Source organism: Pinus tabuliformis, chromosome 1_2, assembly GCF_031772625.1.
Source record: "Pinus tabuliformis cultivar Carrire ecotype Pingquan chromosome 1_2, CPIR1, whole genome shotgun sequence".
Taxonomy (NCBI): Eukaryota; Viridiplantae; Streptophyta; class Pinopsida; order Pinales; family Pinaceae; genus Pinus; species Pinus tabuliformis.
Window position 1 is genome coordinate 1,172,635,963 of NC_142298.1, and position 25,330 is coordinate 1,172,661,292.

Sequence of the window (25,330 nt, forward strand, 5' to 3'; positions counted from 1 at the left end):
CTTTCAGGGTTGCCCCTCTTTCCTGCGTTATCAATAATTTATCAACCATGACTGCTAAATCTGCAATACCTGATTTGTCTAATATTGCGACGCCCTCCTCTTCTCAACGTAGTGGAACATCATTTGTCCTCCCCATTACTCCTCAGGCCGATGCCAATCCCGCTCAAGACGAGATTTCAGAAGTAGGATCCTCTTCGACCTCTGATTCTCGCAGCCTTGCACATGCTGGTCGAGACAAGGTTTCAGAAATAGGATCTGCTTCGACCCCTTCTGCTCCCAGCGCTCGAAATCGACGGGCTCATGCTAAGAGGTTAAGGGCAACCGCTGAACAACATAACGAGCGTATTAGGGACGCCACTGAAGGACTTAATGAAGAAAGTGATGTTGCCGAGCTATATGCCGTTTTCGACCTCATATCGCAGCTTTCCGATTTTATCAAGGTCTATCCCTATCTTCATTCTTGATGCTCTTTTCTTCCTCCATTTGTGTTTAATCCCAAGGAGATGAAAATCAGAAATTCGTTTAAGCTTTTTATCATGTTTCATCAAACAATGTTTTACGTGATTAAATAACAGTTATCTGTTTAGGCTGAGATAACTGTCAAGAAAATTTTACTTCTGTTTGTCCTTTTCTAAATTTTTTATTCTGTTCATAGGGTTTTGAGATTTAAATATGCAGCAACATTTATTTCCGATTTTATCAAGGTCTATCCCTATCTTCATTCTTGATGCTCTTTTCTTCCTCCATTTGTGTTTAATCCCAAGGAGATGAAAATCAGAAATTCGTTTAAGCTTTTTATCATGTTTCATCAAACAATGTTTTACGTGATTAAATAACAGTTATCTGTTTAGGCTGAGATAACTGTCAAGAAAATTTTACTTCTGTTTGTCCTTTTTTAAATTTTTTATTCTGTTCATAGGGTTTTGAGATTTAAATATGCAGCAACATTTATGTAAGTCTTGTTTATGTAAATTACGTAAGCTATTAATTTTAAGTTATTAACTCTTGGAATTCCTTCTCCTAATTTTAATTTGAGGGGCTAACAAGTTTCTCTCCACCAAATTTAGATTTTTTCACAAGTTTTCCTCCGATTAATGGGGTACCTTATAAATGACTCTAGCCTATAAAATTGGATAAAAATTTGGGCGGTTCTTGAAACTTTAGGCTTGATTCTGTATCGATTTCAATGGCTTTTGTTATGCAGGGAAGAGTGGGGTTTTTTTTATTTTTCGTTGAAGTTGGGGTTCTTCGAGATTAGAGTTCAAAACCCGGTCGACCCTATTGCATAAAGTGGTTCCTCAGTTAAATTTTTTTGCTGGGAAACCACCATTTGTATTAAATGGGTTAATGGCAGATCCATCCCTCAATGGTTTACTCTATGACTATTGTTGATGTTGAAGGAGATGAAATTGTCATCCTTTTGGGGCAGAAAAGGTGTAAGGGCAGAGAAGTTGTCTGCAGAATTCTGTAGAAAAGGAGCTTGCATTGATTACTATTTTTTTCTTTTTTATTTGTTGTTGCATGGTAATTTGAACTTCCTATGTGGATTTTTGATGTGCGGATTTTTAATAGTAATGTAATTAGAAGTTATTTGGTAATTTTTAAATTTTGGTAATATTTTTTATTAGGAGTTTTCAATTTTACTAGATTTTATCACTGTTTGTTTGCTTGTTTTTTTTAAAGTTTTTGTTTTGATTCTCAATTAATTCCCATTTTTTGTGGATCATTTATATGGTTATTGTAAATGTTTTCTATTTTTATGTTTTTGTAGCTAGTCTTTTTTAGTTTCAAAATTTAACCATATTCTTCCAAGTTATTTGACTTTTTCTTCAAAGTTTTGGTCATAATTTCTGATTGGAGCTTTCAACCCCCATAGGCCTCATTTTTTTTCCTTTCAATACATTCTTATGGATCTTCTTTAGTTTTACCTCCAAAGTGTTTTATCGTTGGTGTTGTGTGTTGTGTTTAAACATTGACGTTGCTCCTTTTTAGGAGCCTTGTTGTCCTTTGCATTGCTAATAATTATCCCTTAAACATTTTGTACATCATATTTATGGGTCTTGTAGCCAAGCTCTACTTTAGAAATTTAACCTTTGTTTATGTTTCCTTAAATTTCCTTTAATTTTATAATTCCATAAATTTCCTTAGATGTGGAGTACATACTTTATTTAAATTCACTTAGATAAGATATTGATGTTGAGTTTGTATACCTTCCAATCACCTTCTTATAATATATATGCAAAGTAACCATCTTTAATGTTGGGCTTCTCCCAATTTATTATATATATATAGGTGCTATACTTGTAATTATACAACTCATATAAAATAGTTTTTATTTTTGGGTCAGTTTTTACTACTTTGTTTTGTCCTTTTTGTACATGGAGGTCAAACTAGTATATAATCTTGATGAATGTTTTTTTCTGGGTTACAATTATCTTTTATAAAATCTAATTACTTAAAATAACTTATTACAATTAACAATAGATTTTTATTTCTCTTAATCTTTTAATTATCTCTAAACACTATATTTGTAAATTTATTTCTAATATAATAATAATAAAATCTTATTTATTTAAAAATAATTATAAAATATAAGCTTCCACCCTGCAATATAATTCAACATTGCCATTAAAATAGTCTTACGTAAGAGGAAATTTGAGGTTCAAATCCCCCGATTCACCAGGTACTTACAGAAGAGGCATATATAAACATAAGATTATTAGGTTCAAATCCCCCGATTCACCAGGTACTTACAGAAGAGGCATATATAAACATAAGATTATAATAATAACAATTGGAATTAACCCTAAATCAATAATACTAACTATCAAAATCAACCCCGTACTATACAAATACAAAACTAACCTAAATACCAATTGTTTTAAACTAAAAAAAACCTAAAAATAAAATACAAATAAATAAATAATTAAAATGATAATTATAAAATATAATCCAAAACTATAAACACTATTTACCCTACTCAGCAATATCCCTTATATATCCAATATCCCATTTCATCATCTATCAAATATGATAGGTTATTCTTATCACATTTCTCGTTTGGTAGGTTAATTTTTTAAAAATTTAATTATTTTTTTTGTTTAAGTAAGTCAGAGGTTATATCATATTCGAGAATTAAAAAAAACATCCATATATATTGTCCATGGTTGGTCTAACTGGAAGCCACACCATTTGTAAAAAATAAATTTCAGCCTTTGAAACTTTATACTGTCTTAAACTCATTATGCTATGAGACCGAAAACTAGAATTAAGTAGATACTTGAAAGAAAAACACTAGTGAGAGGAGCTGCGCAAGAAATGACTATACAACTAACTATCAAAACCTCAATCAATGGATTTAAAATGACAGGCCCACTGGGTAGAGATACAAAAAAGGAAACAAAATTTCCAAAACATGGGACTTAGTTGAGCTAGGATAATCCTCACCAATAGTGATGGGTTTTTGTTGGCGACCCTCCAACTAGAACACTATCTTGCTTCACCTAGTCAGGGTTAAGGACAAAGCATTCATCCCCTTCCTTATTCTTGATTGCACGACATTTGAGTTGTTCATAATGCAACGAGTCCTGTGGTGCACCGATTCTACAAAGACTGTGAACTTCACATCCAGTAAATCCAACTTCTCCTCCAAAGCTTTTCTTGCTTGAGTATTCTCCTGCATAGCCAGAGCCATGATGGTTTTCATGGTCCAAGTGAGCTTGATGGTGCAACTATAAGGATTTTCACGAGATCTAGTCAATCTCGGGTTCGAAATTCACTTGAAATGTCCGTCCACCTCTTCTATGGTGATAATCCTCCTAATTTCAGTGGTTTTCTCCTCCAAATGGTTAATGTTCTCTTTTACCTCTAGAGGGATTATGTTATGAAAGGTGAGAGAGGCCTTACGGGCTGCAATATCGACCTTAATTCTTGGTTTCATGTTGTGTTGGCACCATTGATCCATATTTCGGCCTCTCTGTCTATGACTGGATGAGGGGCCTCAAGAAAAATTAAGAGTTTGAGCCATATGAGATCTAACTAGAAGGAGGGAGCTACAAGGGATGGATTGCAAGGGACAATGAGCGAAAAACCAAGCAAGAGAAAATAACAATAGAAGGAAAAGAAAACTTGAGTGGGGGGTGACATTAAGCTTCCTGGGGTTGAGAAGGCCAAGGAGAATAATGGAGACATCAATGCAAAAAATCCTCGCATGTACAATGATATCTAGCTTAAAATTTGATTGATTCATTCAGTTGGTGGAAGGATGTGGTGGGCGGCCATTGCAATCATTCATCATTCCATAGTTTAAGTACTCATTAAGAGCATCATTTCGTCTCACAACCTTCAAAGTTTGCATACAAATCCATCAAGAAATGACATGCAAGTTGGTAGGATGGTTTGGAGGGTCATTAAGACCATAAATGTCTATGTCCTTGCGGTGGAGTTCTTCACATTCTTGACACATATTTTCGTCAGGTAATTCTTTCCATGCATGGGAGCTTAATGTGAGGTTGTCCTCTGTCCCCTCATTCGCCAGCCAATTATCTACACAATTTTCGTTGTGCTTAACTGCACGGAAGTGAACCCCACCGATGTTGGTGATGTGGTGTTGAATGAGTTGAAGAGTCTTCGAAAGCCTCCAATTGGCGGTTACTTTGCTAACTAGAGTGTCATGTTGGAGTTTATGGGCAACAAGGGTGGCCAACATTGAGTCCCTTCGACAATTAGTGTTAATGAATTGCATGGACATGGCGATGTCGAGTCCATGCTCCATAGACTGCAACTCAGCCACATTGTTCGTGTTGATCCCTAATTTCCCATAATAGATCTAATTGATTTCTCCCTTATTATTTTTGAAGATTCCTCCGAAGTACAGACCCAAGGTTACCCTTAAAATCATTGTCATAGTTTAACTTGATAACGTTGATACTTGGGGGAGACCATGTGTCAGGGGTATCAAGGTTGATAAAGGGATTTTTAGTAACAATGGATAGAATGTTTTCTAGTTTGAGGAGCTAAAGGATATCAAGGTCTGAAGCTCGAGGAGGGCCTTGCAAAGGAGTAAGACTGGAAATAGAGTTAGAGTTTTGAATTATCTTCTTTAATTTGGTAAGTAGAATCTCCCCTGTAACCTGGATATTTCTGAAGATTCTCACATTTCTTTCTTTCCAAATTACCCAAGAGAGGGCCCCTGGAAACAAGTTCCAAACTCTGTTTAAAATTAAATGAGATGTGATGTGAGGTTGCTAGTTGTCCACGGTGCTATGAATTGATGCCATTTTTCTATCCGAAGTTATGAATACCTCCATCCCCTAGTCCCATAAAGTTGAGGCATGAATGTAGGAGTTCATAAGTTTATTAGTGGTTTCCTCCCATTTTTCACATAGACAACAACGAGATGCACCCAAAAAGCCATGTTTTATGAGGTTATCCCAGGTAAGGATTTTACCATAGAGAACCAACCAAAGAAAGAGAGTATTTTTTGGCCACTATTATTTTTCCCATAGAAAAATCCACAAAGGACGTTGTTCCAATTGATTTTAGTTATGCAAATATCCATAAGCCTCCTTGAGGATAAAGTCACCTCTTGAGTTTTTGTTATGAAACCAGCTCACAAAAAGATAGAAAAGAAAGATCAATACATTAGAAATCAGTCTCTTCGAGGGGGAAGCCTCCTTTACATTACACAATTGAATAATTCTTGGATGATACAATCCTTTATATATATAGGAGTCTAAGGGGTCACAATATAATCAAAGCTGACATAATAATAATATAAGGGCACAATAATAACAATAGTGGGCTTCTACGGGGCACAATAATAATAATATGGAGACAATAGGGGCACAACAATAACAATAAGGGCTACAATGACAATAGTAATGGGGGAATCACTAGTATTATAGGGACCTAACATGCCTTTCTCCTTAACAATTGATTTTTTTTGAATAATTCAGAGCTCTGGAGAGAAGGCGGCGAGGGTTTGAAGCAGAAATGGCGACAAGGTCTGGCAAGGAGGAATACCGTGTATTTGCGAGGGGGCTTTCCTGGGATACATCGGACAGAGAACTTGAGAGCACCTTCAGCCGTTTTGGCAAAGTCGTGGATGCTCAGGCATTTTGCAGAACGGCAAGCTGCCCTCCGACGGTCGAAAATGTGGCAGCTGAAACTGAGAAATCGTCGGTCGTTGTTGAAGAATCTGCCGTTTCTGAAAAGTCATCTGCAAAGTCATCTGCAGGGGACATTAAGACTTCAAATAACAATGCTGTAAAAAAGAGGAAAAGCGGCAGGAACAGTGCTCAAAACTACAGGGATTGGGAGGATTTGAAGGATTGTTGCTTGGAGCCGGAGCTTAGCCGGACTGATCAGAATCTTGGAAGCGATTTTGGCAGCGTCACATCCTTGGTTATTGTCCAGATCTGCAGCCTTCGAATCCTCTGGGTCACAGATCTGCCTTTAATACAGATCTGCGGCCTTCGAATCATCAAGATCCGATGTCAAGGGTCATGGATCTGCTCTGAATCAGGAGCACAGACTATGCATGGTAGTCAGATGATCAGATCTGCAGGTAAACCAACAAATCTGGAGCCCAGAAGATCTTGGGGTCTTAAAAAAACCCAGATCGATGGACAAGCAGCTTGCAGGAGGCAAGTTCAGACGAGATCAACTCTGAAGCAGCCCTCCATCGTGAACTAGCTGGATCTACCAGAAGAACCTCATGCATTCCAGATCCAAGTTATTCTTTCCGGCAAAACGACAATGTTATGGGTTTGCGCAACAGATCTTGTGCAGGATCTTCTGCAAAAACTTGAATGCCGGCTGGGGATTCCCTCCTCCTGCCTCAAACTGATGTATAAGGGTAAGCAGCTTATGCATTCCCTTCCTCTTTCTTTTTACAGCATTCAAAAGGACTCGTCTATTGGGGTTTCATTCCGTCTAAGAGGTGGTTCAGTTGGGCAAACCTCCTCTACCCCATCTTTCTCTTACAAAGATGCAGCACGCAAAAACGCTGCCCAACCTCAGTTCTCTTCAAAGGCATCCCAGCTAAATGAAGCTCCAAAGCAGTTTCTAGTAGACAAATCAGAGGAAATCCCCTCCATCGACTTCTCTACTCCTAGGGTTGAAAGCCGCTACCAGAGCTTTGCAGAATCCACACTCATTTGTAGATTTAATGGCCTATGACCTCGCACAGCAGATCTTTATCAATGGGTCCATTCCTCATGGACTAAAAAATGTAAAATCTTCTTATGTTCAAAAGGTTTTTTTCTGGTGCTTTTTGAATCAAGCGAAGATTACCAGAAAGCCTTAACGGGAGGCCCTTGGTTCTGGGGTTCAGCTGGGCTTTTTCTAACCCCCTGGTTTCCTGACTTCGACCCCTCCACAGCAGTCATTTCCAAGCTTCCCATTTGGGTCAAGCTCCCGAATCTTCCGGCTCATTTCTGGGACTTCTCTGTCTTCCTAGCTATTGGAAACACTTTGGGACGATACCTGGCTACAGATACCTCAAGAAGGGAAAATGGTCTCTACACTTATGGCAGACTGTGTGCAGAAATAGATATCAGCAAAGGACTGCCGGATCAGATTAATCTCAAGTTTGGAGATTTCTATTGGACTCAACCACTGGATTACGAGAACACAGCCTTCTGCTGTCGCCATTGTCATCAAACAGGGCACCTTCAGAGCACATGTTCACAGCTCAAAGATAAAAAGAAGAATCTGAATCGTAAGCCCAAATCCAAGAGATGGAATCCTTTTGAACCACCCCATCCGTTGTATGATTTAGGCTTCTCGAGCTCGGAGGAGGAGGAATCGGAGGCAGACGAGCAGATTGATGAGGAAATTGAAGTTGATCTACAGAATGAGGAAATTCCGAAGGATGCCCCCTCGGCTCACCAGGAGGCTCCCTCAAACCAGCAGATTTCTCAGAAACGTACCCATATCTCTTCGTCCTCAGACTCTGACAAGGATGATCAGCCATCAGGACAAAATAATCTACAACTTGTCATGACACAGCCAAACTCCACTGGGTGGATAAAAGTGAGCAAGAAAAAAGGCAAAAAATGTCGATTTGCAGGAAACAACCCTTCGGGGTAGCCTTGAATCAGTACTTTCCTCTGTATTCCATTGCTTCTTTGACCTGTCCCTTGTCTATCTATTCGGAGCAAGGTTGATTTCCTATCACCTTCGGCTCCTTAGCTTCTCTGCTAAGCCTGTTTTCAGGCTTGATTGTACTATATTTTACTTCACATAATAGAATTAGTCTTTACTCAGAAAAAAAAAACATGCCTTTCTCCTTAAAAAAAGTGTTTTCATCAACGCTTTAGTAGTTCTAGACGATTCTATATAAAATTCTCATCCTCCCATATGGAATATTCAACGGGTAAGTGCTTCCACTTGATAAGATACTCCGAAATTGATCGATTTCGTAGCTGTCGAGTTCTTGTTTCTGTGACTGCTTCAGGTTCCAATATTATTTTTCCTTCCTTGTCAAGTTATGGCAATATTGTTTGAACTGGGAGCTTGTCACAAATAACCTTCTTTAAGCATGAAACATGGAAAACTAGGTGCACTCGGGAAGCTACAGGAAGCTCCAATTTGTATGCCATAGTACTAATATTTTACAACACCTTGTACAGATCATAATAATTTGGTGATAATTTGTTACAATTCTTAGCTTTCCTGAGGGAAATTTGTTTATATGGTTGTAGCTGTAGAAATACCTAGTCACCTATATCAAAACTTCTTTCGCTGCGATGTTGATCTGCCTGTTGTTTCATTCTATTATATGCCAAAGTTAGGTTATCCTTTAAGAGTTGGATAACTTGTTGTTGATGCCCGATGTGATCTTCCACTGCTTGAACCTTAAAATTTTCTCTTAAATATGATGTGATGGACGGTAGGTGATATCCATAAAGTGCCATAAATGGGGTCATTTTTCCCGCAGTATGGAAGGAAGTATTATAACACCATTCAGCCAAAGGAAACCATTTGACCCATTATGTTTGTTTATCAGATACAAAGCAACGAAGATATCCTTCCAAACATTTGTTTACTATCTCAGTTTGCCCATCAGATTGAGGATGATAAGATGAGCTATGAGCTAACTGAGTACCAAGACAAGAAAATAATTATGTCCAAAAATTTCCAGTGAAAATGGGATCTCTGTCGCTTACAATAATCTTTTGGTTTCCATGTAGCTTTTGAATTATTTCCATAAATGTAGTAGAAACTGTATTGCCTTTAAGTGGATGAGATAATGCACAAAAGTGTGCATACTTGGTAAGTCTGTCAACTACCACCATGATGACACTCTTTCCTTCGGACTTGGGTAAACTTGTGATAAAATCCATTGAAACCTCCTCCCAACATTGGCTTGGAATGGATAAAGGTTGTAATAGACCCGGGGTCTTAATTGTTTCAACTTTATTTTGTTGGAAAACCAAACATTTCGCCACAAACTTTTGAATATCAGATTTAAAGTCATCCCAAAAAAATTCCTTCTTAACCCTGTGGTAAGTTTTTAAAAATCGCGAGTGCCCTCCTAAGGGAGAGGCGTGCAATTCCATAAGAATATTTTGTTTGAGTCAAGAATTCTGACATAGGTATAAGCGATATTTGTACAATAACAAATCATTTTTCCAGCTAAATGTATTAGCTGCACTGGGATCTTGTTGTAAATTTTGAATGAGTGCCCACGCTTTTTCGTCATTCTTCCATTCATCCCTTGCTTTGTTTATCCAATTTGGTTGGATAATAGAAATGGCACAAAGCAACGCTTCCAGCTCCTCATCCTTTCTTGAGAGTGCATTTGCCACAACATTTTCCTTCCCTCTTTTGTATATGATTTCAAAGCCATAACCTAACATCTTTGTTACCCATTTTTGTTGTTCTTTTGAATATAATATTTGTTCTAAAGGGCATTTAAGACTATCATGATCCGTTTTTACCTTCAAGTGTCTTCCCATTAGGTATGGTCGCCATTTCTTAAGTGCATGTAGTATTGCCAACATTTCCTTCTCATAAATATCTTTGTGTAAAAACTTTCCTTTGATTGGATGAATTTAAAAAGCAATGGGTATTTCTTTTTGCATTAAAACAACACCAATTCCATTTCCCGAGGCATCACATTCCACAATAAAGGTTTTTGTGAAGGCCTTCGCTGCTTTTGGAGTCCATAAAAATGCATATTTTTTCAATAATGTTGTTAGAGGTGTTGCTATTCACCCATAATTCTTAACAACTTGCGATAATACCTTGTCAACCCCAGAAATCCTCGTAGATGCTTTATGGATGTGGGGATTTTCCATTCCTTAATGGATTTAATTTTGCTAGGGTCTACCTTAACACCTTCATGAAATACAATATGACCTAGATATTCCACCTCTTGTAATACAAAGAAACATTTGGAGCTTTTTGCATATAATTGTTTCTCCACCAATAGTTTGAGCACCCTATCAACATGTTGAACATCATCCTTCCAAGACTTGCTATAGATTAGTATATCATCAAAAAATTTGAACACAAATTTTCTAAGGAAGGGTTTGAAAATGGAATTCATCAAACCTTGTAATGTAGAAGGTGCATTGGTAAGTCCAAAAGGCATGACCAAAAATTCATAATGACCCTCATGAGTTCTAAATTTTGTTTTCGGGATGTCTTCAGTCTTCATTCTGATTTGATGATATCCTGAACGAAGATCCAACTTGGTGAAGTAAACTGATCCATGCAATTCATCCAATAGTTCATCAATGACGGGAATGGGAAATTTATCTTTAATAGTGAGCTTGTTGAGCTCCCTATAATTCAGACGCATGCACCATGATGCATTCTTCTTGTCCACCAATACTACTGGAGTAGAGAAATAACTTTGACTAAGTTGAATTATACCAGCCTCTAGCATTTATGCAACCATACGTTCAATTTCACTCTTTTGGGCATAGGGATATCTGTAAGGCCTGATGTTTGGAGGAACACTTCCTGAAATAAAATGAATAGCATGATCATGATCACGAATAGGTGGGAGACCTTTGGGAGTCTTAAATACCTTGGAATGATTTTCCAAGTCTTTTTGGAGATCTGGAGAAATAGATGATTTTGATGTGGGAACCTCTAGAGAACATAATTTTTCAATTACGCCTCATTGTTATTTATTTAGAAGCATTGTCATTCCATTATAGCTGATTATATTTCCTGGTTTCCCTGCGATACCTCTTAACTCAACTTCCTTTCCTTCCGAAGAAAATTTCATGAAAAGTTCTTGAAAAGTAGCAACTATTGTACCTAAGAATTGTAGCCATTGGACTCCTAATACAACATCAACACCACCCATTGGAATTGAAAGCATTGGGCTATTCAATACATATTCTCCCATGGATAGCTTGATATTATGGCACTTTCCATAGCAATTTATGATTCCTCCACTTGCAACCATCACTTAACACGCTGGTGCTGGATATAGGAAGCAATTCAATTCCTTGGCTATCCTACAATGAATAAAATTATGGGTACTACCAGAATCAATCAACATTATTACCTTTTTCTTCTTGATATGTCATTCTATCTTGATAGTTTGAGTAGTGGTAATTCTGGCCAACACATTACAAGATATGGTCGGATTCATTTCTTCTTTCTCTAGGGTTTGTTCCTGGTGTATATACTGTTCTTTTGATGTTTCTTGTTTCTTCTCTTCCTCCTCTTCACAATCTATGTAAAATAATTTCTTCTCAGCACACTTATGACCTTTAGTGTATTTGCTATCACAACTGTAACAAATCCCTTTTGCACTTTTTTCTTCCAATTGTTGGGGTGTCAACCTCGTAGGTTGTGGAAGGCTATGGGAAACAACACTTCCATCCTTATAGTTGTGAGTGGTAGGCTTCCTTGTTGCCATAATTTTGCTTTCCATTTTTCTTGCCAACCCGAATGCCTTCTCTAATGAGTGAGGTTCCCAAAGGGGAACTTCATGTTGGATGTTATCCTTTAAAGTCCCTATGAACACATCAATCCTATGCTCCTTTGGAATATCTTTTACCCTTATATTCAATTTTTGGAAGTCCTCAATGTGCTCCATCATTGAACCCTTTTGTTTGAGGTTTATCAATTGGCTAAAAAAAGTGTTTCTTTTTGTATCCTCATAATGTGCTATCATTTCTTTCGTAAAAATTGCTCAAGTGACTATTTGTTTATAAGAGCAAAGCCATCAATACCATACAAATTGATTTGGTTCCAAATATAAATTTGCAATGCGTACCTTTTGTGTGTTTTTCACATCATGGAGATCGAAATATTGCTTCATCTGTAGTATCCATGTTACCAGGTCCTTGCCATCAAACTTCCTCATATTGATCTTTTGAACATGGTGGGTCTTCAATCCAAAGTTAGAGTTTATGAAATCATGACTAACATTTATTTTGTTCTCATCATGAGTTTCCTCTACTATCTTTTCACCATTAGGAAGCATTTCTTGTAGTAACTTTGCCACACCTCCTTTCAAACCTTTCATGTCTTTCTTCAAATATTCAATGTTTACTTCTAAACCATCCATCTTAGCTTCCATGCCATTCATCTTAGCTTCCACGCCTTTCTTTAAACCATCCATCTTAGCTTCTGTTACCTTTTGTGAGAGTGAAATTTGTTGCACTTGGTTTCGTAATGTTGATATATCATGTTGCATTTCTTCCTCTTCTTCATGAGTCATGCTAGAGCTTTCAGGTTGCTTACTAGGTGTTTCCATTTTCTTTATTTGAGACATCAATTAATGATAATTATGCTTCATTATGACCTTTGAACTTCAAACTAATTTTTCAACCCAAACTTATGCAAAACTTTAAAAAGACTACACATATTTTTTCGCTTTGTAGAAGCTCGATATTCAATCTGTTGCATCTCTGTAAGTGTCGATCTCCAAGGTCTAAAATTTCTTCCTGCGGAAAGCCTCTGATTCCTCTTTCCAATGCCACCAGTATGATCAAAATTGGATTCTCCAAGAAAGAGTTATGCCCAATCTCTCAAGATAACCTGACTATATAATTTTTCAGTAGAGCGAACTTGTACGACGTGCCATGTGTCACTGTTTCGACCTTTGTATCTAAAAGAGATACACAGAAAACTACAGTCTGTCCTCTTTCTGAAACTTCTTACGAAATTTCAATCTGATGCTGAGAGAGAAAGTTATGTTGATTTTCCCAAGGTCACCTGTTTGGAATGTAATTTGGGAGTCTGCAAAAAAACTAACTTCCTCAGATCATATCTCCAAAAATATAGCAAGACTTTGGACCTGAAGTTCAGTTTTGGCTCAAATGGGTTTTTTTTAGCTTCTGAAACGTCACAGAAAATTTTTTATAGTGAAAATTCCACGATGACCTGTTTCGAGCAATGAAACCCTAGAATCCAAAGCTCTCATACCAAATGTTATGAAACCAGCTCACAAAAATATAGAAAAGAAAGATCAATGCCTTAGAAATCAGCCTCTTCAAGGGGAAACCTCCTTTACATTACACAAATGAACAATTCTTGGATGATATAAATGACAAAACCTCCTTTCTATATATAGGAGTCTAAGGGGTCACAATATAATCAAAGCCGACATAACAATAATAATATAAGGGCACAATAATAACAATAGTGTGCTTCTATGGGCACAATAATAACAATATAGGGACAATAGGGACACAACAATAACAATAAGGGCTAAAATGACAACAGTAATGGGGGAATCACTAGTATTATAGGGACCTAACAATTTTTTCCCCATCTTAATTTATAATCTTCCTGATCCATAAGGATCTAATGATCTTGGAGATTCCCTTCGAAAGTCTCCCAATTGAAATTATCTACAATTGTAATAACCCCACCCCACATTTACCCACATTAACATACTTACCAGGGTAAACATTATTTGAGAGTTACTATGCATGACCCAACTTCCATGGTGCAGTTACGGAAATAAGGTCTAACTTGCCACCAGATGCTGTTCACATTTACAAACACTTTGTGATTATAGTACCTGTAAGTCATTGATGCATAGTTTTGTTGTTGCCTTTGTCAAATTGAGAAAATATGAAATTTCCACATCAACATAAAACTTAGAGGCAATTAACTGAGGTGACATGGCTTTTGTCACTTAGTTAGCTTTAATTCGAGTTAGAGAGCTTGGCGTTCAGTTAAGCATGTGTGATTGATTATTTTTAGTAGTCCAGTTTAGTTATTTAGAGTTATATTCAGTTAAACTAGTTCTAACTGTTGATAGAACTAGTTGGAGGTTAGTTGTGTAGTGGGATAATAGTCTAACTCAGTGATCATCCATTTAGCTAATTAATCAACCAAAAAATAGCTAGTGCATGCAAATAATTCGATTTCCCCATCTATGGTGGAGATTCCAAGGTAATGTAATATCATTGTAGACTAGTCTTAAGTGTACAAGTGTTGCATGCATCCAGAGGATCAACCTTGGGAATTATGAAATCAATTGTAGGAAAATTCCTAAAAAATAGGGGCCTAATTCCTCAAGATTTGTGCAAGGAAATAGGGTCTCAAGTAGAGGCAGAATTGACTAAGTCTGAGTCAGAGCTTCTCATTGTGCAGAGAGGAAGGTTATTCACTTGCAGGTTGTGCTCAGAGAGAGCAAGCAATTGTAATACATTCTCTATTCATTTGATTAATGCAAGCAAGCTTAAGGGGTTTTTTACCAGTTGGTTTCCCCAGTATAAATTTGTGTACTTGTGTATGTGATTGATGCATGTTTGGGAATGTTGGTCTAAATTGTGAATTAATTTCGGTAGAGCAATATAGTAGAATTGTGTCTCTTGATGTAGATTAAATTTCTTAAGTAGTTGCAATTCTATCAGCATATTTCTACATGGTATCAGAGCAAGATTCAAATTAGAACAAACATTTTGAAGTTGTTCCTTAGGAGGTTCAAATTTTCAACTTTAGTGTAGCAATATCTCTTCATAGTTGGGAGAATGGCCTTCAATGGATTGAGACTAGATTATGCTTTGGAAGACAACTCAAATTTCATTGCATGGAAGGATCGCATGGAGGCGGTTCTTGATGACAATGGATTGCTAGAATATATCAATATAGACATTCCAAAACCAGGATCAGTTGATTCCAAGAACCTAGCCCAATGGAAGAAAGATGTAGCCAAGGCGAGGAGAATAATATTGGAGGAGTGCGAGACCACATTGTCTCAAATATCCATGGGAAAAAGACTCATTTTGCAATGTGGAAGGCACCGACAGAGCTATTTGAGAATAACAATGACCCTAGAAAATTGATGCTCAAAGAAAAACTTTGAAATATCAAGATGCATAAGAATGATACTATTCCACATTATCTCACCAGATTTACACAAGTTCGTGATGAGGTTGGAGGGATTGGTGTGAATGTTGCAGAAGATGACTTGGTGCACCTAACTCTTTTAGGCCTTCCCAAAAGTTGGGATAGCTACCAGGACTCGATAAACAGGAGGGAGTAATCACTGAATTGAGAACGCTTATGGTCCGATTTGGTACAAGAAGTGATTAGGCGAAGTACCATAGATGGAATTTCATCCAAGGGAGAGGATGAAGAAAATTTTACATTGGTTAGAAAGGGAAAGAAAGGAAAAGGGAAGTATCAAAACAAACCAAAATCCAACCAAGGGCATAAGAAGAAAGACTTGTCCAAAATAAAATGTTTAAATTTTCATGAATTCGGGCAATACGCTACAAAGTGTGCACACAAAATGTCTAGCAAGAAGTACTTGGGAGGAGTAGCAGGTTAAGCTTTAGCTTCACAGTTCAAGCTAGATTTCACCCTTATTACATGCATTACCAACACTATGATGGGGAGTGTGTGGTACTTGGAATCTAGTTGCCTCGTTCCACATGACATGGTCTAGAGAGTGTTTTAGTGATCTTGGGTGGAAATGTCTCTAGATGTCATGCTTGTATTAATCTTGAAGAAGAACCTCATCTCTATAGTTCTTTTGGAAAACCATGGTTATGATATGATCTTTAGTGAAAGTAAAGCCTTTCTGAGGCACAAAGCCACTTGATAGGTGAAGAAAATCGAGGTTCGTGTGAAGAAACTATATAAACTTGATGTCGAATATTTTTCCGCATTAAGTAGTAAGGTAGAGAAAGTGCAGAGTTGTGATGTCGGTGAGCTCTGCCACGAAAGACTTGGCCATTTGCATCACCTTCGACGGGATGTTGGGAGGTACATCAGATCTTGCACTGCCTGTGTCATTTCCAAACCGACCATCAAGAAGCAAGGCCTATATACTCCTCTGCCTACTCTTAGTCGGCCTTGGGAATCCATATCCATGGATTACATGTCGGGCCTTCCTTCTACTAAGCATGGAAATGACTAAGTTTTCGTGGCCATCGACAAATTCTCTAAGATGGACATTCTTGCAGCTTGCAAGAAAAGTATCACAATAGAAGCCACTGTTAAGCTCTTCTTTGAACGAGTGTGGGTATACTTTGGGATCCCACGGTCCATTTTCTCAGATCAAGACAACAGGTTGCTAAGTACATTTTGGTCAAGCCTCTAGTCGATGCTGGATACCAAGCTCACTAAGTCCAAAACCTTTCACCCTCAAACTGAGGGAAAAATAGTGGTCGTTAAGAGGATGATCATGCACATTTTACGTATGTACAACATGAAGCATCCAAACACTTGGGATGAAAGCCTCACCTATGTCCAACACAGTTACAACAGAGCTCTCCATAACTCAATTGGCCACAATCCCTTTCATGTGGGATTGGGATTCCAACCATTATGTCCCATTGATGTGGCCATACCATTTGCAGCTACTCAAGTAGATTCGGCTTATGTTCGAGCCGAAACTGATAGGGTTAACAACATCATTAAGCGCATTTAGCATAGCCGCAAACATGCATATTGGACAGAGCCAATGCTAAGTACAAAAAACATCATGATCAACATGAGGTGCTACACAGGTTCCAGGTGGGAGACAAAGTTTGGTTACATTTGTAGAAGGAGCATCTCGCTGGGGCCCACCACAAGCTTCACCGCTTCGATATGGGTCTTACACCATCACTAAGGATGTAGGAGACAATGCTTTTGAGCTTAGAAATCCCCCATTCCTTGGCTTGCACCTAGTGTTCAATGTGGACCACTTTTGACCATACTTTCCACCATTACATGACACATCAGACATTGCAGAACAACTCACACCAGCAGAGCTGAACCCAGACTGCATGGAACAAGCCACAACTGATCGAATCGTGGACACACATATTAAGAACACTCGCCAGTAGAAGATCCAATTGTATCATGTTATCAAAGTTGGCCAACTCCTACACCAAGGCAAGTGGCTCACAAGGGACCAAGTTTAAAATAAGTTTCCCCATCTCATGGAGGCACTCAACGCAATGGGGACCATTTCTTCCTAAGGAGGGATGATTGATCCAGGTGGATATTGGTGGCCACCCGCTTATTCCACTTGGACCCACACCATTGTTTCTTTTCACTTTCCTTAATTGTAGCACAAGTTATTATTTTTGGCAGTTTTTTGGGTCCTAGTCTTTCATAGCAATTTTGAGGGTCAAAATATGTTTTTAGGGAAAATAGAGAGTCCTGAAAAGTGCCCAACTAGTTGACTAATTTATGTTTGGCCTCCTTTTTGAGATCTTTGAAATGAGATATTATGATAGCCAAACAAAGATCGCATGCCAAAGTTACGACTTCGGGAAGTTAACATTCCAACTTACCCCAACTGGGCCAACAAGATTTTGGCGCTTCATCTTCTCGGGTTAGGTTTTTGGATGTTTCGGGGTTTCTCATTGTTTCTCAATGATAAAAAGGCCACTGAGTCTCATTGAAACATAGTTCAGAGGCATGTATCCGCCACATCTCTTCTTAGAGATAAGTTATCATCGCCCAAGCTACTTTACTTCCATTATGTATGTAAGCATATTTCAGTGCTTTGATATTAATGAAATGAAGTTTTATTTTTGTTGCATCTTGATGTTTATGTTTGTATCTATATTTTGTTGCATTCTTGTATAAGGCGGAATCAAGCTTTGTCAAGAGGGAAGTTTGAGATCCACACGTGCAGGATAGGGGTGGTTGATAATCCCTTTCTTGCTAAGAGAGAGTGTTAAAAAATGCAGAAAGAAAGTCTCAATTTGACTTTGCCTTGGTCAAATTGAGAAAATTCAAATTTCCACACTAGCAGACTATTGGGATGCAATTAATTGATGTGACATGGCAATTGTCACTCAATTAGCTCAATATATTCAAGTTAGAGGAGTGAGAGTTCAGTTAAGCATGTGTGATTGCTAATTTATAGCAATCAAGGTCAACTATTTCAAGTTGTTTTCAGTTAAACTAGTTCTAATTGTTGGAGGAACTAGTGGAAGGTTAGTTGTGCAATGGGACAACAATCTAACTAAGTGATCATCTAGTTAACTAATTAATCAACGCAAAATAAGCATTGCATGTAGAGAATTCGAGTTCCCCAATTGTGGTGGAGATTCCAAGGCAAAGTAACATCAGTTGTAGACTAGTCTTGAGTGTAGAGGTGTTGCATGTAGTTAGATGATTAACCTTGGGAATTGCGCAAGCATTTTGGAGGAAATTCCTAAATAATAGGAGCCTAAGTTCCATAGGAATTGCGCAAGGAAATAGGGGCTCAAGAAAATGAAGAAATTGACTAATCCTGGGTTAGATATTCTCAGTGAGAAGAGAGTTAGGTTATTCATTTGCTGGTTAAGCTCATACTGAGCTAGAAATTGTAATACATCTCTATTCATTACATTAATGCAAGTAGGAAAATGGGGTTTTAGTAGATTGCTTCCCCCTGGAAAAACATTGTGTGCATGTGTGTTATTTCTCATTGCATGTTTGAGATTGATGTTCTAAATTGTGAATTGAACTGATTAATCAACACAAAATAACTAGTGCATGCAGAGAATTCGAGTTCCCCAATTATGGTGGAGATTTTGAGGCAGTGTAACATCAGTTGTAGACTAGTCTTGAGTGTAGAGGTGTTGCATGCAGTCAGATGATTAACCTTGGGAATTGCGCAAGCATTTTCGAGGAAATTCCTAAATAATAGGAGCATAAGTTGCATAGGAATTGCGAAAGGAAATAGGGGCCGAGGAAAATGAAGAAATTGACTAAGTCTGCGTTAGATATTCTTAGTGAGCAGAGAGTTAGGTTATTCATTTGCTAGTTGAGCTCATACTGAGCTAGCAATTGTAATACATCTATATTCATCAGATTAATGCAAGTAGGAAAAGGGGTTTTTAGTAGATTACTTCCCCCTAGAAAAATATTGTGTGCATGTGTGTTATTTCTCATTGCATGTTTGATATTGATGTTCTAAATTGTGAGTTGAACTGATTAATCAACGCAAAATAACCAGTGCATGCAGAGAATTCGAGTTCCCCAACTGTGGTGGAGACTTTAAGGCAGTGTAACATCAGTTGTATACTAGTTTTGAGTGTAGAGGTGTTGCACACAGTTAGATGATTAACCTTGGGAATTGCGCAAGAATTTTGGAGGAAATTCTTAAATAATAAGAGCCTAAGTTCCATAGGAATTGCGCAAGGAAATAGGGGCTCAAGAAAATGAAGAAATTGACTAAGTCTGGGTTAGATATTCTCAGTGAGTAGAGAGTTAGGTTATTCATTTGCCGGTTGAGCTCATACTGAGCTAGCAATTGTAACACATCTCTATTCATCAGATTAACACAAGTAGGAAAATGGGTTTTTAGTAGATTACTTCCCCCTGGAAAAATATTGTTTGCAGGTGTGTTATTTCTCATTGCATGTTTGAGATTGATATTCTAAATTATGAATTGAATTCCACAGAGAAGTAGAATAGGATTGTGTCTTGTGATTTAGATTAAAATTTCATGAGCAGTTGCAATTCTACACCATAATTTCCACAAATTCCTCGTCCCCTCTCCTCTGCTTGTTATTCCCTCTACACTGTCCCCTCCCCCAACCTTCTTTCCTAACCCTAAATTTCAATAGTGCATCAAAATGGAATTCGATTCCAACTAGTTTTGGAGGTATATTCTGAGATCACATAGGGCTCCCACTTTATATATACTCTGGTACTTTGGGCATTAACAATAATAATGAAGTGGAACTCACTTCCTCCATCACAATGTTGAAAATTGCAAAAGTACACGGCTTCTCCAATATTTTTGCAAAATGGGACTCTCAATTTATCATCAACATGCTACGAAATATATAGAACAATACCCCAGTGCATAATGTATCCAAATGCTAGAGTTTATAAGCACTCATATGTGATGCTTATTCTCGTATTGCTAACATCCCGGTCATTGTCTCCTCCCATGTTCAACAAACGTGAATGAAATTTGTCAATATGTTAGTTAATTATGGAAGTTTGGACTCCTCACCAGTGCTATCCTCCACCAAAACCTTCTGCAAGACTTCCCTCTAAAGGATATGTGCTAGACGCTTGTTCGAAAGGATACATTTGTCCTAGATGGGGTGTTTATGGAGCAATAGGGGTTGGAGGTTGGGCTGCCACTGCCCCACCAAGCCAAGAGGATAGAGGATGCAACAACACACTCCTGTAAAGAATGTTTATGATTCCTATGATCCCAAGGTGCTACCACATGTGGGATACACCCATCATTCTTCATCCTACACTCCATTTTGAATTCCAATTACTCCTCCAACTAGCTTATATGGTCTCCAGTCATGTGAAGTTCGAACTAGCTCTATTGTGGACTATTGTGTCCCTCCTCATTGCTCAATTTGCATATCATATAGTTATTGCTGGCTACCTGAGTCTCTTTCATAAAACATAGGCCTTGGCTCTTGTTGATCACAATTGGGGTCTCCTGTCGGCCCACCTTCTTGATCCCTGAAAAAGCATTATTTTTCTTTCCTTTAAACATGTTTGTAGCTTTAGAAAAGAGCGACCCTCCCACACAGAATTGAGCTATGGAAACAAAGGAAATTTCCATTTGACTGCGAGGAGAATAGATTTTGCTCAATTGTTTCTTTCCCTTTATAGGTTTGGCGCGCGTGACACAACTTTTAAATTCAATTCCTCCTACATACAAGAGGATTCCTCATTCAGGTGTCAGAAACCTTCTATAGATGTGCTCTTGATGGGCTTTGGCTTGAGTAACACCCCTTGTTTAGTCATTATTTTCATCTATGGACTCCCTTCTTGTATTTCTCCGAACAACATTCTCATCTGGTGTATCCCTCTAGGTATTCAGCTTGCTTCAGGGCCCAAGAGACCTCTCTCTAGTTTGTTCCCCTCAGTTGTTTCCCTCCCCTCAATGTTATTCTCATCTAACTCTACATCACCCGCCTTGCACCCTCCTGAGCTGGCTCATTCTCTTTGTTTGATGTTCATTTTCCATGTCCTTCCCAACTCTTGACCACATTTGTTGCCATGCCACTTGGGCCTGACCCTCCTACACCTGGATTTTCTCTTTGTGCCTGTCACTTATGCCTTTCCTTTATGGATCACATGCTCTCCCTTCTTTCTTGGTCCCTCCACCACGAATTGTCATTGTGCCTATGTTCGTAGAGGAGTAGCTTACTACTACGAATGGGCCTCTCAGGAAACACATGTACTCTTCATCATCTAGAGGGAATTGTTGCTTTATTTTGCGAGCTTACCCAGGGCCCCATCTAGGACGAGCTCACCTGCATGGAGAGAGAAGGAGACCTCATCGATGCCATCTCTCAAACACAATGGTTCTAGAGGTTCTCACTAGGAGGGAAGACCGAGTGCCATAAGTCGGGTATAAACGTGGAAATTTCAGCCAGTACATGTTCACTTTTGACTGGTACTGACATTTGAAATTCCTCCTTTGCATAATTTTGATGGATTGATTTTACCATTGAGTAGACCTCCTTCACTCTATGCAGCTTTTGCATCATCACATGAAGGCATTGGATTAGAGATTGGGCCGTATAGAGAAATATCTCAACATTCTACCCTCAGCGAGTGGAAACAATCAGGAGTTATCTAAGTTGCAGCTATGGATTCTAATCCCTTTGCCTAGTTTTTTGATACACTTAAGCTCCTATTGTTTTTTAGTATTATTGTCTTTTCTTAAGGCCAATTTAACTTGTTTTTTAGGTTATGCATGTTCTTTTTTTCTTTTTTGAATACTACGCTATCGTATCTCTCTCTATGGAGAGTGGACTTCTCATTCTGGTCTAGTCTTCCTAGCCAGAGACTGACCTAAATCATTCAACATTTCCATATACACTCCTTTTTTTTTTTATTGCAGGAAGACCCCTAGTCAGGCCCACCTAAAGGGGCCACATGCCCATTCGACTCTACTGAAGGAATATTGACCTAGATTGATCGAGGAGGATAAAACCAACACCTTGTGATAGAGGGCCAATGACTTGGCTGGGAGGTTTGACCAACAGGCTACCCAACTGAGATATTTCCATATATGTTCATGTTTAGAAGATACTACAAAATTTACCTATGACTACTAAATGTCTTTTGACATTAATCCATGATAAGAATCAAAACACTTATTACATGATACATCCCACATTGCTAAAATTTAAAATATATATATATATATATATATAGATATAATAAAATTATAATTTTTTTCTAGATTATTATTACCAAATAAAAAAATAATAGATAAGTTAAACATATATACATTTTTAAAACATGGAACAATATTTTTAACCATGGAGATTTGCCCCACTTTAACATGGAGATTCTTAATCTGTAAAGAGGCCTTGTTACAATACCATGAGCCAATATCATTTTTTATCAATACCACATGTTCAAAAAAACATAACTTACTTCATATGGCACATATAATTATGACATTTTTTTAATTAATAATTATTTATAATTAAATTAAAATTTTGGAAGTCTTATTCCAAGATAGACATGTCATCCATGTAAATATTATTGCACCAAAGGAGCTCTCTAGCCTAGAATAGTAGCTATGTTGTAATGTAATGTAATGTCTTGTAAACATTTGGACTAGGTCAAAATAAAATAAAATTAAAATAAAAGAATAATTAATAATTATAATTAACAATAAAACAAGTTCAAATTACATAAAAATAAACCAACCTACTAAACATTTGGAGAGATCAAATCTCTTGAGATATAAAAAGCGAGTTGCTTTTAGTGAGACTTTTTGGAAGTTTTTCCAGTCTAATTTCTCTAGGAATTTATTGAAATCACAAGTTTGATGAGTAAACCCTACACAATGAAAACCCTGTATAAAAACTAGAATGAGAGAACAAATTGAAAAAAGATTTGATGTCCATAAAACTACATTATTTTTTAACTTTATTTATATTATATTAGAAAATTATCTTTTCTTCCTATAGATTATATTATAATTTATTATAATAATTTTGTCATATAAAATACTAAAAAATATAACATTATTTAAAAAGTAATTTTTCATTTTTCATTTTTTAAAGCTACATTGATTAGTTTTTAACTCTATTTACATTATATTAGAAAGTTATTTTTTATTACCATAGATTATATTATAATCTATTATTATTATTATTTTGTTATATAAAATACTAAAAAATATTACACTTTTTTAAAAAATAATTTGTTATTTTATTTTTTAAAATTAATTTAATTTTTTATAGATTCAATTTTTTTTAGTGTTCTGTTATATTAAATATTGTATTTTATTTTTACAGAAAGAGAAACGGGATAAAAAGGAGAAAAACAAAAAAACAGAAGAAAACAAAAAAGAGAATAAAAAGGAGAATGAGCTGTCAGAGCCAAAGCTTGCTATAGATTCCTGGTTAGGTTCAAAGAACTTACTGGAATTAAAAGAAGTACTCTATGAAGCAATTAATGCAGCCGTAAGTATTAGATGTATTTCACGATTATTTATCATTACCTACATTTATTCTATTAAAACGTGAAGGTATCTTACATGTATTCAGAAATGTTCTTACTCTTCCTTTTATGGTATCCAGAAAGAATTTGCATCCAGAGGCGACGCGAAGAAAATGGTTCGGGGTTTTCTCAAAGACATTGGAGGAGGACAGGTGTTTAATATAGCTTTTATTGTAGTGGCAAATGCTTGGGAGCGGTACGAAGACATGTCTAAGAGTGAAGAAGCATGTCTGTCCCTATTGGAGGAGATTAATAAATTCGCCAAAATTGTTATAGATCTTCAAAAAGTGCTTCAAAACGACCCTGAATCGAAGAAAAGGATGGAGGATGACGTAAAGGAAGCAATAGAGTTGATAATTGAAACCTCTATCGCTTGCTGCACTCAAATTGAGGCTTCCAAAAAAAGCAGGTGAACGCTCACTCAACATACTTTAATATTTAAAATAAACATTGTGTAAATGGATGCTGAATTCCTAGGTCGTCTATAGCGTGGGAACTTCCTTGTCCCACCTAAATAAATTCACACCTTTTTTTAAATGTTGGACACCATTTATTAAATAGGCTTGTAAATAATATTTATTTCTTAACACAGGTACAGGTATTGGGGGACAACTGGGGGTGGAGGCGAGCTGACTAAACTTGAGAAACACTTGGAGCAAACGTACACCCGTATCCAGTTGATAATGGAAGCCGCTAAGGAACTTGATAAAGAAAATATTGATGGCGATTTCAGTGACCTTATCAACTACATATCGCGGCTTTTCGATTTCATCGAGGTTCATCTCTATCTTGATTCTCTTTGTTTTTTATTTTAAACATATGAAACTGAGAAGATTTTCATTAAGGTAAATCTTTGGGTGTATATATTAATGAAAAAAATAAAGAAAAATTCTCAGTTTACGCACTCCTCTTGGTTATCCACTAAATTTCAAAAGCTATTAAGCACATGCTTAATGAATCATAGCAAAGACCAAAAGAAGAGTCCTTCGACACTCGCCTAGCAAGAGAAGAAATAGAATTCTATAGATTGATTGACATTGAAGTACTGGAGGCTTCAAACTCAACTTTTTGAAATTCTTTCTGAATTTGGTCCTTAAATTTCAATTTTTATACCAAGAAACCATATACCCTCTGCGATTCACAGATCTCTGTGATCTGGAAATCCCCTAGACATAATTCTTGTTCGGAAGAAGCAAGTCATATTATTTTGATGGTTGGGTGACCATTCGAGGACACCCAGCTGATTTGCCTTTGGGCCTTCCCACCATTTGGAATCTCTCTCCAAATAGGGGGCTGCTATATCCGTAGGTAGAGAATTATAACCTAAAACCCATACGGGAAGAAAGTGGGTACATGGGAATCACAGGAATAATGAATCATGGCAAGTACAAACAATAACTCGATTAAGAACCAAACAATAACTCGATTAAGAAGAGAGGAAATAGAATTTTATAGA

The 25,330-nt window shown here is 37.2% G+C and overlaps 1 protein-coding gene across 2 annotated transcripts; it reads left to right on the forward strand.

The window, feature by feature from the left end:
- Nucleotides 1–24,704, forward strand: LOC149210398 (uncharacterized). Of its 2 annotated transcripts, none has more exons than XM_089394430.1 (4): nucleotides 1–440; nucleotides 23,670–23,837; nucleotides 23,955–24,283; nucleotides 24,467–24,704. In XM_089394430.1, exons 1-4 carry the CDS (start codon nucleotides 48–50, stop codon nucleotides 24,687–24,689), a joined length of 1,113 nt encoding a protein of 370 aa, XP_089250556.1. In that variant the 5' UTR covers nucleotides 1–47; the 3' UTR covers nucleotides 24,690–24,704. The 2 variants fall into 2 exon arrangements, with proteins under 2 accessions (XP_089250556.1, XP_089250557.1); XM_089394431.1 differs by having other exon boundaries at nucleotides 24,473–24,704.
- The last annotated feature ends 626 nt before the right edge of the window (nucleotides 24,705–25,330 follow it).